Source organism: Barbus barbus (genome assembly GCF_936440315.1).
Source record: "Barbus barbus genome assembly, chromosome: 41".
In the NCBI taxonomy this organism is placed as follows: Eukaryota; Metazoa; Chordata; class Actinopteri; order Cypriniformes; family Cyprinidae; genus Barbus; species Barbus barbus.
Genome location: NC_136719.1, coordinates 14,393,451 through 14,410,768, shown reverse-complemented (window position 1 = coordinate 14,410,768; position 17,318 = coordinate 14,393,451). Strand labels below are relative to the sequence as shown.

The 17,318-nt window shown below is 36.9% G+C and overlaps 1 protein-coding gene across 2 annotated transcripts; it reads left to right on the top strand.

The window, feature by feature from the left end:
- Nucleotides 1–814: 814 nt before the first annotated feature.
- Nucleotides 815–15,953, top strand: LOC306860423 (pleckstrin homology domain-containing family M member 2-like). 2 transcript variants are annotated; one of them, XM_079402136.1, is made up of 20 exons: nt 838–946; nt 1,801–1,907; nt 2,004–2,113; nt 2,722–2,821; nt 2,933–3,020; nt 4,518–4,692; nt 5,112–5,171; nt 6,341–6,611; nt 7,254–8,012; nt 8,110–8,179; nt 9,086–9,176; nt 9,269–9,333; nt 9,410–9,498; nt 9,585–9,717; nt 11,867–12,057; nt 12,150–12,215; nt 12,336–12,495; nt 12,954–13,133; nt 13,248–13,364; nt 14,260–15,953. In XM_079402136.1, exons 1-20 carry the CDS (start codon nt 887–889, stop codon nt 14,395–14,397), a joined length of 3,030 nt encoding a protein of 1,009 aa, XP_079258262.1. In that variant the 5' UTR covers nt 838–886; the 3' UTR covers nt 14,398–15,953. The 2 variants fall into 2 exon arrangements, with proteins under 2 accessions (XP_079258263.1, XP_079258262.1); XM_079402137.1 differs by lacking the exon at nt 5,112–5,171 and having other exon boundaries at nt 815–946.
- Nucleotides 15,954–17,318: the final 1,365 nt, after the last annotated feature.

Genomic DNA, 17,318 nt, shown 5'->3' with positions numbered 1-17,318 from the left:
GCAGCCCCTGACCATGTTGCTACCACATATTTTTGACAATAATGGCTGTATGTTGAGTTATTTTCAGAGAACAGTAAATCTTTACTGCTATACAAGTTGCACATTGACTACTCTAAAATATATATAATATATAAGTTTCATTTCTATAGTATTGTCTCTTAAGATGATATACTAAAATGGTTGCCAAAATGTGAGGGGTGTACTCACTTTTGTGAGGTACCGTATATATTTTATCCTTATCTTACTGACCCCAAACGTTTAAACTGTAGTGTACATAATTTTTCCCTACTGTATACAGTATAAATTTAACGTGTTATTTGCAAGAGCAGTTTTCTTCAATTTTGTATGATCCAAATGATTTAAAAAATCTTTGCATGCTTTGACAGACAATCTGAAAAAACAAATCTAGATAATCCTTCTGCCTTGAATGTAAATTTAACTTCTAATAGTCATTTCATCTATATATTTTGTTGTATTTTTAATACTTGTTGTTTTATTAAGGAAATCTTAATAAGGAACGTTCAAGACAATAATGATTTTTTTTATTTGTTCAAAAAGATGTGAAAGTTTCTGCTCGACGAATGACGTAGAATTAAACCGACACCAGCTGTAGTCCTTACCTGGCGACTGGCAATTAGTTTTCTTAAAACGGACAGCTTTTTAAAAAAATAGAGTTTGAGCTATGACTATTTATAATTTACGTTGTTGAAGAAACTTGAAAGTAATGTTAAGTAATGTTAAGCACAGAGCTTTTGTCGGAAACCCATGGCGAATACAGGGTTGGCCTACAAATTTACGTCATCACTAAACAACTATTGGCCTGTGAACACTAGCGCGAGTCGGGAGCGCGCGTCAGCTGACATCCGCAGAGAGAGCACAGCCAAACATGGATCAAATCAAAGTCAAAGACAGGATCCTCGAAAACATCTCTCTCTCCGTCAAGAAGGTAAGAAACCTCTATACATGCTGCGAGGGTATGCATCAACCTTCTCTAGTTTATATTTTGAAGGATAGTTTGAGGTTTTTGCGGTTTACGCTATCAAAATAGTTGGGCCTCCCCCTCCTGCTGTGTTTTGAAGACAAACGCCTTTGACATCTTAAGAAATAACATCCAGTGTTGCTTATATATCCGAATTTAATAAATACCAGGTTAGACAGACAGCTGTCAGTGCACTATATTGAGTTATTGTAGTTTATATTGTGTACATAGCGTAATTAATACTGGTTTATCGTAAAATAACATGCAAAAGAAAAAGTCATTTTATTTAGGCATGAGTCAAGTAAACGAGTAAACACCGTTTACTGCATCATGGACACATCAAACAGTGACAGATGTCCTGTAAACAAGTCCTGTTATTAAATGAGATGCTATAAATAGGGCAAACAGAGCTTACTACTTATTTTATGGGCTATCCCAGGACATCCCGTCTTTGTATGGTCTTTTTGTTTTGCAGTAATTTACTGAATCTTTACTGTTTGCAACATCAGAATGCTTGTTCTTTCTTTCTTGAGCTGTCTTTTGCTGAGTATTATTCTGAATATTAGCAGCTTGAAATCATTTGATTTCTCATGATTTTGTGATGGACTTCCACAACAAAAAGCTCTGCTTTCATCAGTGAACCACAGAACCGTCAATTCTGAAAATTCTGAAAATGCAAAAAGGTTGTTCGTCTAGAATGAAAAGGATTGCTTGGAATTTCGTGGCTGTGTGCACATCAGAAATTTACCAGATAAGGACATGCAGTTTTCATTCACATTCAAGTGATTCCTTTTTAAAATTTTTCAACATTTAATCCACAGTTGCAGAGTTACTTTGCCGCCTGTGAGGATGAGACGCCAGCCATCAGGAATCACGACCGGGTTCTTCAGCGGCTGTGTGAACACCTGGATCATGCTCTGCTTTATGGGTTAGACAAACTGCACCAGGGCCTTTCAAAACTGAAATTCTTTTTAAGTAGACATTTGTAGGCTTACCAATCTTCTCTTTTCTCTACATCTCGAAGGCTGCAAGACATCTCATCGGGTTACTGGGTACTCGTATTACACTTCACACGACGAGAGGCTGTCCGACAGATTGATGAGCTTCAGCACATAGCTACCAATCTTGGCAGAAGTAAGATCAAACCTTTGCCACCTATGATGACTTGTTGATGTGCTTAATAATTGTTGAAAAGTACAGTACCATTCAGAAGTTTAGAGACAGTAAGATATTCAAGTAAATATATTTATAATATTACAAAAATGTAATTTCAAATAAGTGCTGTTCTTTTGAACTATCCATTTATTAAAGAATCCCAAAAAAGTTGTATCACAGTTAAGCAGCAACTGTTTTCAATATTGATAGTAAGAATTGTTTCTTGAGCATCAAATCAGCATATTAGAATGATTTCTGAAGGATCATGTGACACTAAAGACTGGAGTAATGGCTGTTGAAGAGAATTTTGGCTTTGTCATCAAATGAATAAATTATATTTTAAAATTAAAACAGATTATTAAAAGAGAGACATTTATTTTAAATTGTAATAGTGACCGTTTTTCTTCTGTTTTTGATCTAATGGTGAGCATGAGACCTCTTTCAAAAAAATGAAAACATCTTACTGACCCCAAACTTTTGAAATGTAAATATGAAGTGTTTGCAGATATATACAGATGCTGAATATTGTAGCACTGTGTGGACTTTTTCATGTTGTTAACTATGACTGCTATGTTGTTGTTCCACAGGTCGTGCTTGGCTCTACTTGGCACTCAGTGAAAGTTCTTTAGAAAGCTACCTCCGACTTTTTCAAGAGAATCAAGGTCTGCTCCAGAAATACTATTACAAGTGAGTGACTTTGAAATAATAGATGTTGTTGTTCTTCTGTAGTTTCAAACCACTTCCTTTCAGCAGTTATCTGATTTTTGTGATGTGTGAAAGCTATTTCCTCCTTTACAGAAATGCACTGGTTTGCAGTCATGACCATCTCACTCTGTTTCTTACGCTTGTCTCTGGCCTGGAGTTTATTCGCTTTGACCTCGAATTGGTATGACCTTCATTGATTTCTCCTGTCTAGAATTGTGTGTCCTAGACCTGATGTGTCTCATACAGAACATATGTTATGCAGCTTAGTGCCAAACAACTGACTTCTCTTTACAAGTATGGATGTCACGATTAACCGTGAGCCGGTTGAAAATCGATTAAAATGTGACAATACAAATCGGTTGAGATGCCAAACAAATCGCGATACAGTTGGAGTAGGAGTTTATATGAATGTATCTCTGAGGGGAACTGATTGTCTTTAGAAAGGTTTACGTGGTATTTTCTTTTCATCTTGCCTCTGAATGATGCAAATTAAAGTAGTGTTCATAAGCGCAGCTCTACTTTGTTAACAGCGGTAACCCAGGAAACACTGTCATTACTGTTCATAAAATTGAATTTGCGTTGTTTGCGTTGCGTTGTTTTATGTAGTGTAGTTTCACAAAACTAAAGTCAGACCATTCTGTTTTTGCTTCAGATTTCGAAATTATACATTTTAGATGATAACTGCTCATGCTGCATGTATGCAGCAACTTTGTTTGGATGATGATTAAAATGCAATGGCTGCCTCTTATTTTAAATGGAAAGAGCACAGACAAATCCTTAGTTTGTTTATATGAAGAGATTTATTTTTTTACCTTGCTTATTTGAGTTGAGGTTTGTTTTAAAATTTCAATTTAGTTTTGTTATATTTCAATTTCATAAAGAAACGTGCAGCAATAGCCTAATAAAAGGACACCTCATTTACTGTATAATGTCTTCAATCTCATTTTGTTAAAAAAAATTGTTAGAAAATCGAATCGTGAGTTGAGTGAATCATTACATCCCTATTTACAAGCTGTTTAAAAAATGAGAAGGTTGTATAATTATAAATTAACTAGCAAAACTATTTAAAATGGTTTAGATGGAGTATTGAATGCCATATACACTTACCAAATGTTTATGTCAACTACTAACTTAAAAATACTGCTCTTCCGTTATTACACTTTATACTGTTCTATATCTTCTTTATCAGAATCAGAATGAGCTTTATTGGCCAGGTATGTTTACATATACGAGGAATTTGTTGTAGTGACAGAAGCTCCACAGTGCAACACAAAGACAGCAACAGGACAGGACACAGATAATAAAAGAATGATATACAAATAGGCAATGCACAATATATAATATAGACAATTATGTGTGTACAGGTCTGATATGTGCAAATTTTAAATAAAAAAATAAGTATGTGTGGTGAATAAATAATGTATAATAGTGTTGTGTGTTCCACGTTTAGTGTCAAGTGTTCATGAGATGGATTGCCTGAGGGAAGAAACTGTTTCTGTGTCTGGTCGTTCTGGTTCTTGGAGCTCTGTAGCGTCGACCAGACAGTAACGGTTCAAAGAGGGAGTGTGCTGGATGTGAGGGGTCCAGAGTGATTTTGCCAGCCCTTTTGCTCACTCTGGATAATGGAAGATTTCAATATTTCCACTGCCTAATCCTTATTTTTTTAAATTTGTGATAGGATGTGCCATATCTGGATGTTGCTCCTTACATGCCAGAATACTACAAACCCCATAATCTGTTGGATTTTGAGGAGAGGTTGCCAAGCTCTGATAGCCTGTCTTTGCACTCTTTCACATCCCTCACCTCCACTAACCTTGAGTGGGACGACAGCGCTATTGCCCCATCCAGTGAAGGTGAGCTGCTTGGCTTCGATTTACCATTTATTTCCTTGATTTCTCTCTGTCTATTACTATTCCAGCTTCTGTTTCTTATTTTCACACCTTTATATATTTCAGTTTTCTTCTTTCTTTTCCAAGTTGGCATTTTTAACTTGATACAATTGTTTATTCTGTACCAAGATAAGAGTAATGAGTGGTCAGAAATCTTAGTGACAGTACATGATCACACATCAATGCTTTCATTTCATTCAATGACACATTTCACTGCTCATTATGTCACAATGTCTCTTTTGGTTGTCAGTGTATTAGTCATGTATTAGTTCCTCATATGCCCAGTTTCACATTCACTTTTAATCTCTTTCAGTTTCTGTTCTTCTTTCATTCACTTCATCATTCCTTCCTGCCTATTGATGATCTCATTTTTCCTTTTTTAGATTATGATTTTGGTGACATCTTCCCTGTGTTGCAGTCATTGCCAAGTGCAGACTGGGAAGGTGGGACATGGTTATTTCCCCCTCCCCCGATCTAACATTTGCAACCCCAACCAATCCATCGGTACAAACCTACTAACCAGCAACGCATGGCCATTTCAATCAGTGCATGTTTGTTTTCATGCACAAAAGCTGATATAGGCAGTGTGCTTGTGATGAGTATATAGATGGGTTACTGGTGAATATGGTCTGTATTAGACTAAACGGAACCAAACCCTCTGCTAATGCAGGGTTTGCATGGGATGATACTAAAACATACACAGTGCCTGATGCAGCTGGAACTTGCTGTTTGTTGTCTGATTGTGTTTTCTGCCATTGCAGCTGCGGTGGTGTGGCAGCTGGTTTGCATGTTTGTTGCTTTCAAAGCTTTACATTCAGTGGCAAATATTCTTAACTTAATGTTTATGAAATGGTGACGGTAATAATCAAATAGGAGTCTTTAAAATATAGACATATTTTTGCTTGAATGATATTAAAGTATTCTTTGTAGGGCTGACAAAAGTCATGAGATAACTGTATAGATTAATTTAATGTATTTAATTCAGAAACATCACTTGCAGTACTTAATGAAGCATTTATTATGCAAAATTATGTTCAATTTCTTTCTAAAAAACAGCTGGAATAGTCAGAGCCATTGCACATGCTTCTGTCTTCAAAACTGCATTATTTTCACTATATACTACTGTCTAAAAAAAATTAAATCGATTAATAGTGACAAAGATATTCATAATGTTACAGAAGGTTTCTATTCATCAAAGAATCCTTAAAAATGTTTCATGGTTTCCATAAAAATGTTAAGCAAAAAGTTGTCCTACAGGTTTTTTTTAAATGTATTTTATATATAATCACATCTCAGGTTTGTGGCAAGAATATAAATAGTTTTTTTCTTTCCAGATATGCATTACTAATCTAAATGCATGGAAACTGATGTTCAAATATTTAGAGGCAAATTTGGGGAAATTGAGATTGCCCTGTTTGTGATTATTTGCCAGAAATTTAGATGCATAAAAGAATGAGATGGAAGTTGCTAGAAAGCTAAGCGTTTGTTTCAAAACAGCTTATGTTTGTTGAATGTCTCTATGCATGATTCAGTGTCTGCCATAATACTACAATGAGCTCCTAATACCTGCACGTCTAAGGCATTTTCCCTTCTTGCTCTTGTTTTCTGACAGAGGGAGACTTGACCGATCCAGTCAGTGGGCCTCGCTCCTCAGGATCAGACCCTCAGACTGTTGTCAGTGACTGTGTTGTAGTGAGGGCCTCTGCAGGAATCATCAGGACCACATCTCTGTCGCGAAGCCCTACATTTCGGCTCAATCCCTTCAATGAGGACTCAGACACTAACACTTCAGCTGACGTCACCCCAGTGCACATGGCTAGCCGTCATGCTTCAACAACAGGAGACGATGCTGAGATCACCAACTCTGAGCTGGAAGTCATTAGGTGTGTCTTGAGCATTAGATCTAATGTTGTAGGATTGTAGTATCATCAATCGCACATTATTAGTTGAACTGGTGAAGTGTATAATTTTTTTGTGTGCGCGTTACAATACTTCTCTTTTGGTTTGTAGTAGGTCAACTTCTCAAAGGCTGTAGACACCGGCATTTAAAAAAAAGCCTTTGAGCAGTTTGAGATGTCAGTTTGTAGCTCAACCAGTGGTATGAGCTTGTCTAAACCAATTAAATCTGTAATACTTGGAAAAAAAAACATCTGTTAGCATTCCCATTTATCTTTATGGCAGTTACTCAACTACAGTATCCTGGAGGAAGTCCAGTTTATGGTTTAAGAGCCCTCCAAAACAAACAGTCACTGGCAAAACATCTTTACATTAAAAAAACATTTAATAAAGTATATTTAAAATTTTGTAGTTTGCTCGAATGAATGTATTTAATCAGAATGGCCATCAATAAAAGATAATAATAATCTGCAATACTATTTGGTACCTCTAATGGCACTGAAATGACCCACTTGACCTTCCAGCTCCACTTAAATATAATGTTCTTGTTTATTATGTTACAATACTTACTGTTAAAACTATTTAGCATTGTCAGATTAATTTATTTTTCTGTTTGCTTTGTGCTACAGAATGGCAAAGCACAGAAGGCCTGGGAAGAAACGACGGGGAAGAGGGTCGACAGACTCTGTGAGCAGCGAACATAATGTCATCTCTGCAGACACAGCTGACACTGAGGAATGCCTTCAGATTGTAGTTGAGAGAGACATTGTAGTTAATAACATTAATATGGACAGTCGGGGTCCTCTGGAGGGGCCAAATGGTCCTGGCTCAGAGTCTGTGAGGAATGGGAGACCAGAAGGAGAAGATGAAGACCCGGAGGCAGGGCTGAGGCTTCCTGAAATGACGGACACTTCTATGGACAGTGTGGGCGAACCCCTGCGTGACGTCATGGACAGACTGAACGGTCCTCTGGATGGGGAGCACTGGCAGCGGAGTGAAGGTGAGGAGGGAGAGGATGGAACTTGCACTAGTCATGATGGACCCCCTCATCAGCAGCCCTTTCGAGAGGACTCAGGCGGTGAACCTCCGGACCCAAGTCGTAGCTTCCTGCAGGCCCCCCTGCCACCTGCGGACTTCTACTGCTTTACCTCCCAGAGTCCAGTCCCTGCTGCCTCGTGTGGTGGGCACAATGACTCTGCATGGAATGGCGAGTCGCAGGATGTTCCTGTTGGCGATGAAGATGAGGGAGAAGCAGAGACACCAGCTACAGGGCAAGATCCCTCCATCCCCGTAGAGACATCAGCTGAGGAGGAACAGCGTAAAGAAGAAAAGCAGCAGGAGGAGGATAAAGACCACGCAGTACAGAGCTCCCATGCTGCAGAGTTTAAGTGAGATTGTAAACTGATTGTAATCAGTGACTAATTCGTGCTCTTTTGACACAATATGTGATTTATTATGAGGTTAAGGTATTTGTTTGTTGTACAGGGTGGATAACAATCACCTTCTGCTGCTCATGATTCATGTTTTCAGGGAGAATGAAGAACAGCTCTTTAAGGTGAAACTCTGTTTGATTTAACATCACTGAATGGATAACTTTTTATTTACATTGTGTCTATGCTGCAGCGTACTAGTGCAAGATACCCAACCCCCTATTTACTCGTTGTACTCATTTATAGTACCATTTTTTTGATAAAATCACTCAATCCACATTCAGAGGTGATCAGAAGTGACCGCATCACTGATGTATTCCCAACAACATTGAAAGTCCACCTTCTGCGTCAAAACAAATGCTGTACTTTTTATTTTGAGCTACTGTATTTTTAATGGAAGTCAGATGAAAAAATCAAAAGCGGTCACATTCTATTTTTTTCAGAAGTTTGGGGTCTGTAAGATTTTTTTTAAATATCTTTTTGAAAGTGTCTTATGCTCACCAAGAATGCATTTATTTGATCAAAAATACAGTAAAAACAGTAATATTGTGAAATATGTATTACAATTTAAAATAATTTTGTCTATTTTAAAATGTAATTTATTCCCATGACGCAAAACTGATTGTCACATGATTCTCTAGAAATCATTCTAATATGCTTATTTGGTGCTCAAGAAGAATGTTGTATTATTATTATTATTATTATTATTATTATTATTATTAATGTTAAAAACAGTTGTGCTGCTGAATATTTTTTGTGGAAACTGTAATACTTTTTTACAGGATTCTTTAATTAATAGAAAGTTGAAAAGAGCAGCATTTTTAAATAGAAATCTTTTGTAATGTGTTAAATGTCTTTACTATACTATCTCTTTTCATCATCTTAATGCATCCTATTTGAAAAAAAAGATGTTCAGTTATAGTGTACATGTCGTGAGCATTGCAGTTGTAATTACCTGTAGTTAATGTAAACCTGTATTGTAAACTGGTGCTATCCTATTGATTGATTTGCATTTGTACATTTTATTTCAGATGGTAAGAATGAGCACAGGCCACATGGAAGGAGATTTGCAGCCTCTGTATCTACTGTTGACGGATTGCTACATTTACCTCTTGCGAAAAGGTCAGCAAGCTTTCAGTGGACGAGCAGGACATTGTTTATACGTCTGCAAAAGTGCTTGTTTGCATTTGTTGTTGTGTCCCATTGATTTTCAGGGGCAGCAGAGAAGCCTTATAGTGTTGAGGAGGCGGTATCTTATAATGAGCTGGACTATATATCAGTGAGTAAACAACCTGAAGCCTAAATAATCAGTTTGACATGCTGCAGAGAGATTAGAGCCCTTGTTTGTGCCTTAGGTTGGATTTCACCAGCAGACTATCACTCTGGTGTGCACTAACAGAAGACGGCAGTTCCTTTTGGACACAGCCGACTCATCTCTGACTGTGTAAGTATTTTTTAAATTAAAGCGTATCCATGGGGTTGATTAGTATGCATGTCTTTGAAGAGGATCTGTTCATGTTCTTTCCTCAGCTGGTTTCTGACTGTGCTGAAGGTGGCCTTGGAAAATGGCTGTAGGGAGCCTCCCTACCCCTCTGTTCTCACTGATGCCACCATGGAGAAACTGGCTCTTTCTAAGTTTGTATGCCAAGAGACTCACTGTGAGGTAAATGGGGGAGATCTATCACCGTAAATAATTCATGAGAGTTGTCAGACAGTGGCTCACTTTGATAATCTTGGTTCTTCATGCTGACTCTTTCTGAAATGCATTTACAATTAAACCATTTATAATGATCATACAGTTTAGACCAGTGGATCTCAACCAGGGGGCCTCAGCAAACTTCCAAGGGGGGTGCAGAATGACTTAAAATGATTAAAATTAATAGATTATTATTAATACAATTTATATTAATTATATTAAGACATTATACTTTTATACTATAACTATTTTAATTATATATATATATATATATTTAATTATATATATATATATATATATATATATTTTTTTTTTTTTTTTTTTTTTATATTTATTTCCCTCCCCTCAGTAACTATTGTCCCCACCCCCCAATTTCTGTTTATTAAAAACAAGCGGCTTTGTCATAATTATAGCAAATTGTTTGGACTGATATGATTTTAAAGTAGGCACAGTACTTATGGAATTCTTCTTCTTCTACAATATATTATCCCTTTGATGCATGAATTATGAATGAATTATCTAAAGATTAAAGATAAACGTCACTTTTTATGAAAAATGTCTAAAAACCTCTGTTTGTTTAACCAACCTATCTTTGAAAGAAAGACTTTTGAAAAGTACTTGGTGCATCAAATAGTCAATTAAATACACATGCTAGGACTTGCATATACATTTAGTAATTTTAAATTTTCCAAAGTGACAAATGAGGGCAATAGAAGCAATCAAAACCAAAAAAAGAGCAATAATATGCAAGTGCTGTGACTCTTGGTTAGTCTAACACAGTACACGTAGCAAGGTTGTTGTTTTTATTTTTATAAATAAAAAGAAAAGTAGATAGAGAACGCTAGAGATAGAGGGTCAGTTTGTTTTAAATAAATAAAAAGAAAAGTCAAAAGAATAGAAAAAAAAGAATAGAGAATGTGAGTTTTATAGGTTAATTCTTTCATAATAAAGAAAAATAAAGCAAGTAGATAGAATAGAAAAATAATAGAGAACACTAATGTTAGAGGGTCGATTTTTATTTTTTTAAATAAAAAAATGCAGCGGCACGACTGGTCTTCAACGAGCCCAAGAAGAGCGCATGTCACACCTCTCTTCATCTCCTTGCACTGGCTACCAGCGGCAGCTCGCATCAAGTTCAAGACACTGATGCTTGCATACAGAACTACCACAGGCTCAGCACCCTCCTACTTCCACTCACTATTACGAACCTACATCCCCTCCAGAAGTCTGAGATCTGCTAGTGAGCGACTCCTTGTGGTACCATCACAGAGGCTCAAAATCACTCTCCAGAACATTCTCGTTCACCATTCCTGGCTGGGGAATAATCTTCCCACCCCTATCCGGAATGCTGGATCCCTGTCAATCTTCAAGCAACAACTGAAAACTCATCTCTTTCGGCAGTACTTGACTTCATCCTAAACTCAAAAAATCCTTAGTCTTTCCCTCTATCTTTCTCTCCCTCCCTTACTAGCTTGTACTTATTTGAACAATGACTGAGACTTGGTGTTACGAGCACTTCCTCTGTCTGATTGCCTCTTCAAGATGAATTGCTTTTTGTATTCCCCAATTGTAAGTCGCTTTGGATAAAAGCGTTTGCCAAATGACTAAATGTAAATGTAAAAAGGAAACAAGTAAAATAGAAATAGAGAGTGCTAGTGTTAGAGGAAGAGATGTGTTTTTAGCTGTTTTTTGAAGATGGATAAGATTCAGCTGCTCTGATTGAGCTGGTCCTTCCACCAGCAGGGAACAGTTAATTCTGAAGTAGTGCATTTACGTAAAGCGGTGCAGCATCAGTGGTGGTTTTGTAGGCAAACATCAATGCCTTGAAATTTATGTGAGCAGCTATTGGGAGCCAATGCAAATTGATGAACAGCGGTGTGACGGTCATTCTTTTCGGCTCGTTAAAGATTAATCTTGCGGCCACATTCTGGATTTAGTTGTAGATGTTTAGAACTGGCTGGAAGACCTGGTAAGAGAGCAATGTAGTAGTCCAGCCTAAATGGAACAAGAGCTTGAACAAGTTGTGTAGCATGTTCTGAAAGAAAGGGCCTGATTTTCCTAATGTTGTACAAAGCAAATCTGTCCTGCTGACCTTGTGCTAACTGTGTTTGTGTAGTTATCCGAGATGAGCATCCACCTGTATTCTCTGGTTCACTGGGAGGACCCAATGGATGCAGCGGTGGCTTCACCAACATCTCCGTCTGGCTCCAGAGAATCCAGTAGCACTAAAGAGGGGGCACTGTTGTACCGTGCTGGGAGCACTTATTTGGGGAAGGAAGTGTGGAAAAGCTGTTACTTGGTTCTCAGGTACAGAAGGGTTTGGTGCTTTTAAGCTATTCGACAGAGTTTCAGCAAGCTGTTCATGTGTCCTGAATCTAAATCTCCTGTTCACCTGGCAGCAACGGCATCCTGTATCAGTATGCAGAGAGAACAGATGTTACACCTTTGATGTCTGTTACCATGGGGTAAGCCATTGTTCCAGTTCATAGATTTCACTTTTAGAAACTCAATATAAATGTTCTTTTCAATATGAAAGATGCCACACATTTACTGTATGTTTGCATGTGATTGTGTTTATGTTGTAGGGGAGGGCACTGTGGAGGCTGTAGACGTTCAAACAGCTCAGAGAAGCCTCATGCTTTTCAAGTGATTCTGACAGGACATCCTCCATTAGAGCTCAGTGCAGAAAACGAACTGGAAATGGCCGACTGGATGCAGCTGCTCTGCCAGTCTGTTTCTAAAGGGGTGAGCTGCAATTATACACACATTAGCATTTTTGCAAGTTCTTGCAAAGCATTTTAAGACAAGAGCTCTGCAATTTTTGGGAAGTGTGATTAAATGCACTGTTTCACACTTTCCATTCAAATCTACTTTCTTTTTTCTGAGCTGGTGGTGTTTGAGAAAAATGTGGGAGTCTGCATTTTAAATGCTTTCACAGTCACCACATGACAATGTGTTGTTGTTCCTCATCAGTTGCAGACATGCCAACATTTGCATTGTATGGCTGAAATACTAGCTCTGACTTCCAGCAACTAGCATTGACTCTTCTAGACTATAAAGTGGGGCAAGAAATCTGAGAAATATTTGTCGAGTGTATTCCAGCTCAGAGTGGATGCTATAGATGTTTTCTTAGTACAGCCTGTCCAGAATTAACCAGAATGTTTCCCAGATGTTGACCACTATTGTGTATTTTTGTTTCTCAGATTATTCCACAGGGAGTAGCTCCTGCACCCTGTATTCCATGTTGCCTTGTACTCACAGACAGGAAGTTGCTCACATGTCACCAGGATTGCCAGACCAGTTTTTTCCGTTCTCTAGGAGGAGCTGATCTGAACGATGTCACAGCTGTTTGCCTGGAAGGGGATAAAGAATACTGTGTCATTGTAAGAGTTCATTCAGATTGTTGTGCGTCAAGTGTTTTTAACAGATGTTTGCTGTTAAAAGTATTTTTATTTTTTATGAACACTAAGTGCACTAATCACCCTTTATGTCTGCAGGAATTTGCAGAAGATCGTGCTCAGTTTCTCCCACCCTGGGTTTTGTATTTTAGTGCATGTGAGGAGCGGGATCGGCTACTAGCAGAATTGAGTCAAGCTTGGGCTGCTGTTTACCAGGCAAGAAAACTACTTTTTTCATATGCAGCAAATCTTTTTTTTTTTTTTATGATTTCTGTATGCTAATATTTAGCATAGGAGGCTCATCATCCTTTTCTGTATTTCAGTTCCACTCTAATTTGCATGTTTATTTGATGTTTTTTGAAAGGAGTCAGACGCTTTTGCTGGACTGTATTCTCATAATGGATTTCTGATAAAACTGACAGTTTATAGTCAAAAAAAAGAAAAAAAAAATCAGCAAATGCATATTAAATTTGATCGAAAGTGACAGTAAAATATTTAGTTCCAAAAGTTTTTTTATTTAAAATAAATTAATCAAATATTCTTGCAAAAAATATCTCAATTTTAAGTAGCACAACTATCAACATTGATAATAAGAAATATTTCTTGAGCACCGAATCAGCATATTAGAATGATTTCTCAAAGATCATGTGGCACTTAAATGAACAATTAATGCTAAATTGATGCTAAAAATTCTGCTTTTTTATCACAGGAATTAAAATGTAATTAAAAATGTAATTTAGTAACATTGCTGTTTTTACTGTATTCTTGATCACATAAATAACCTTGGTGAGCATAAGAAACTTCTTACTACTTATTAAAGGGATAGTTCACCCAAAAATGAAAATGTGATGTTTATCTGCTTACCCCCGGGGCATCCAAGATATTCTCAAAGGCGTGGGTCCTGTTGACTGCCATTATATGACTGACAAACTGCAACGGTTTGAGTTAAAAATCTTCATTTGTGTTCTACTGAAGAAACAAAGTCACCTACATCTTTGATGCCCTGGGGGTTAACAGATAAACATCAAATTTGAATTTTTGGGTGAACTATCCCTTTAATATTATTTATTTAATTGATCTACAGCATGAATTTCCTCATATGTGTGTCCAGGTAAGCCTACCTCGTAAGCGGGTGTCAGACCCGTCGGTGCAGAAGAGGTGTAGGGAAGCGCTGGAGCTGATGAAGAGTGCATGGCAGAGGAGTGACAGCCTACACAGAGGACGATCAGAGAGAGAACCATGGTGCTGACAACCTGTCCATCACTACAATGAGCCCAGGATTAAACAAGACAGCATGGGGGAGTCAGCTCACCAGCCTACTGTTTATGTAGGTACAAGCAGACTCTGTGAGCTCTCCAGACCAGAGACGATATTGAATAACATGGGCTCATATGATATTTATCTTCCAGTAATGAGGCCTGACTTTGTTTACACTTGCCTTGCACAAATATTTAAGGAGTTATGATTAAGGCTTTGGCTTTTACAAGTGGAAGTCTGCAACAGGAAATCAAAAAGACAGAGATCTAGCAGTTCTCTTCTATTACATGTGAACAGACTATGTAGAGTGTAAATACATAGTGTAATAACTCGTGTTTTTTTTAATCCTTCCCTCCTTGTACAAAGTCTATGGACAGATACTGTACATGCCTGTACTATATAAAGAGGTACAAACTGCTTTGTGAGCACTTGCGAAATAATTTTATTTATGTTTACACCATTGGTATTAGCTGGCTGCTTTAAGTTAACTATTTGAAAGTAATGGTTTGCATGGCAGCTTGGCACAGACACTCAAAACGCACAGAGAGAGAAAAAGGGGAATTGGTCCAGGTTTAATTTAGACATCTAATATCATTCAGCACTGCTAACAGTGATGGTACGGTACCAGCATGTAATCGCTGTTATATTGGACTGAAGTCATTTGTTAGGATCAGATGGCATTGAGATACTGTAATAGGGTCATACAATTCTAAAATATCATTAGTTGAAGATATTAAGGCTCTTGCAACTAAAATGACAGTTTAGAAGTGAAGGAGTTGATTACAGTAGAATTGCACAAGGTTCAGAATTGCACATTCATTGGTGTTTTTTTGTGTTTTTTTTACTTTTGTTAAAAGATCTTTTTTTATTGGCATTAAAATGATTTCCAAACATGCATAAGCATTCACAACTATTTTTGATTTTGAAAACTTTTTTCTTTTCTTTTTTTGCGATTGAATGCAGTCAATCAAGCATTGGTTTAAAGTCAAACGGTTCAAAAGGTGTTAACCGCTTTTTTTTTTAAAACCCTGATCAAGTTTTAGCTTAAATATCAAATCCATTCCCAGTTTCTCACTCAGTGGTATAATATACCATTTCCAGTGAAACACTGTAAAGTTGAATGTAGAGTGGTTTTAAAGAAAGCAGACTTGAGTAATGTGGATCTGTGACAGGCTGTGATAAATGGAAGCGGAATCTCAGGTATGTTGAAGTTTGTTCCTGTCAACAGTGATTTTAAATGCATTGCTGGACAATGATGGAATACAATTCCATATTCATTAACAATTGAAATGTTTTTTTTTGTTGTTTGTTTGTTTTTAATTTTTGTTTTAAATGGGAGTGACCTACAGTAGTCAATTATGTTGTTCTAACACTAATGTCTCGGATACACTAAATGCTGCATGTACATTTTGGAAGATGTCATAACATAACAAATATAAATAAAAATGACTTTTTTTTTTTTTTTTTTTTAATGGTGAAAAAGTATGAATAATGACCTAATATATTTGCATTTGTAATGACATTGACATTAAAAGAGGTAAAAACCTGTGGTCATTAAGTGAATCTTTTCAAACAGAATATTGTATAGTAGAAAATAGAATTTCAGAGAAATAAGGATAAATACAAATAATCCCAATATTGGCATTTAAATAGATTATTTAAAACGGGTGTTAAAGGGATAGTTCACTGCAAAATTAACATTTTTCATCATTTACTCACCCTAATGTTGTTCCAAACCTGTATGTTTTTTTTTTTTTTTTTTTTTTTTTCTTCTGCTGATCATAAAATAATATATTCTGAAGAATGTTGGCTGGTAGCCATTGACTTCCATAGTATTTTTTCCTTAATATGGAAGTCAATGGCAACCAGCAGCTGTTTGGTTACCAACATTCTTCAAAATAAATTATTTTGTGTTAAACAGAAGAAATAAACTCATACAGGTTTGGAACAACTTGAGGGTGAGAAATGATGAAAATAGTGCAATATCCCTTTAAGAAATATCTACTTCATAGGTGAACTAGAATCTACACAAAGACTTAATGGTGCCATCTAATGGTATTGAACTTGACAAACTACTCTTATGTTCTGTGACATTATTGCACATTAGTTGTATTTAATTCTGACCAAAATTGAACAAATCAGTGCTATAGAACTAAAGTCCTCTTGTTGCTTCATATATAGTTTTTGTTTTCCACATGCAGAAACATTTGATCAAGTTCTATAGACTAAACGACCTAAATAGGTTTGTTCACAATATGAAGGTATCCTATTCTAGCTTGTTTCACAGTAATTTTTTCATCAACCTCTTTCTTAGGAAACCCCAAAATATCTAGTGCTACTTTCCATGCATGTGCAGAAACATTTATAGAGACTGGCAGATCCAGTGATAATGGGAAACATCTAAAAAAAAATGTTTTTATTATGAAAATTATTCTGCATAATTTGGACCCACGTTTCCAATTCTGATGTTGCTTTCCTCATATAGTGGTAAATTTCTGCAGTCAGGTGGCATTGCTGCATTTCCAGTCATCCTTGCCTCTGTACTCAATGCACAGAAGGTACTCAAACCCTCCTCCCTCTCACTTTAACTGCCCAACCCCTTTTCTTTATTTTTCTCCCCCCTCTGTCTGCACTGCTGCAGTAACATCAAAATATTAACACACCACAGAGATTGGGGTGGGGTGGGCTGTGATGGGGACATATCAAGCAAAAAGAATTGCATGGTACATACAGAGATTTGTTTTTGTTTTTTTTGAGAACATGCCAATCACTTGTACTCTAAATGTTTATATATCTCACAAAGCTCTTGCACTTGAATAGTGAGAAATATGAGCTATTTGTGGCTCTCAGCCAAGCATGCAGCACTTTAGACTGACCCAGAAGTCTGCAAATACCATTCAAACGGCTAATGGC

Coding starts and splice junctions, on each gene's coding strand:
- LOC306860423 (XM_079402136.1), top strand. CDS start 887: ATGGATCAAATCAAAGTCAAAGACAGGATCCTCGAAAACATCTCTCTC. Junction 3,021..4,517: donor TTCGCTTTGACCTCGAATTG/GTATGACCTTCA, acceptor AATTTGTGATAG/GATGTGCCATATCTGGATGT. Junction 13,365..14,259: donor CTTGGGCTGCTGTTTACCAG/GCAAGAAAACTA, acceptor ATGTGTGTCCAG/GTAAGCCTACCTCGTAAGCG.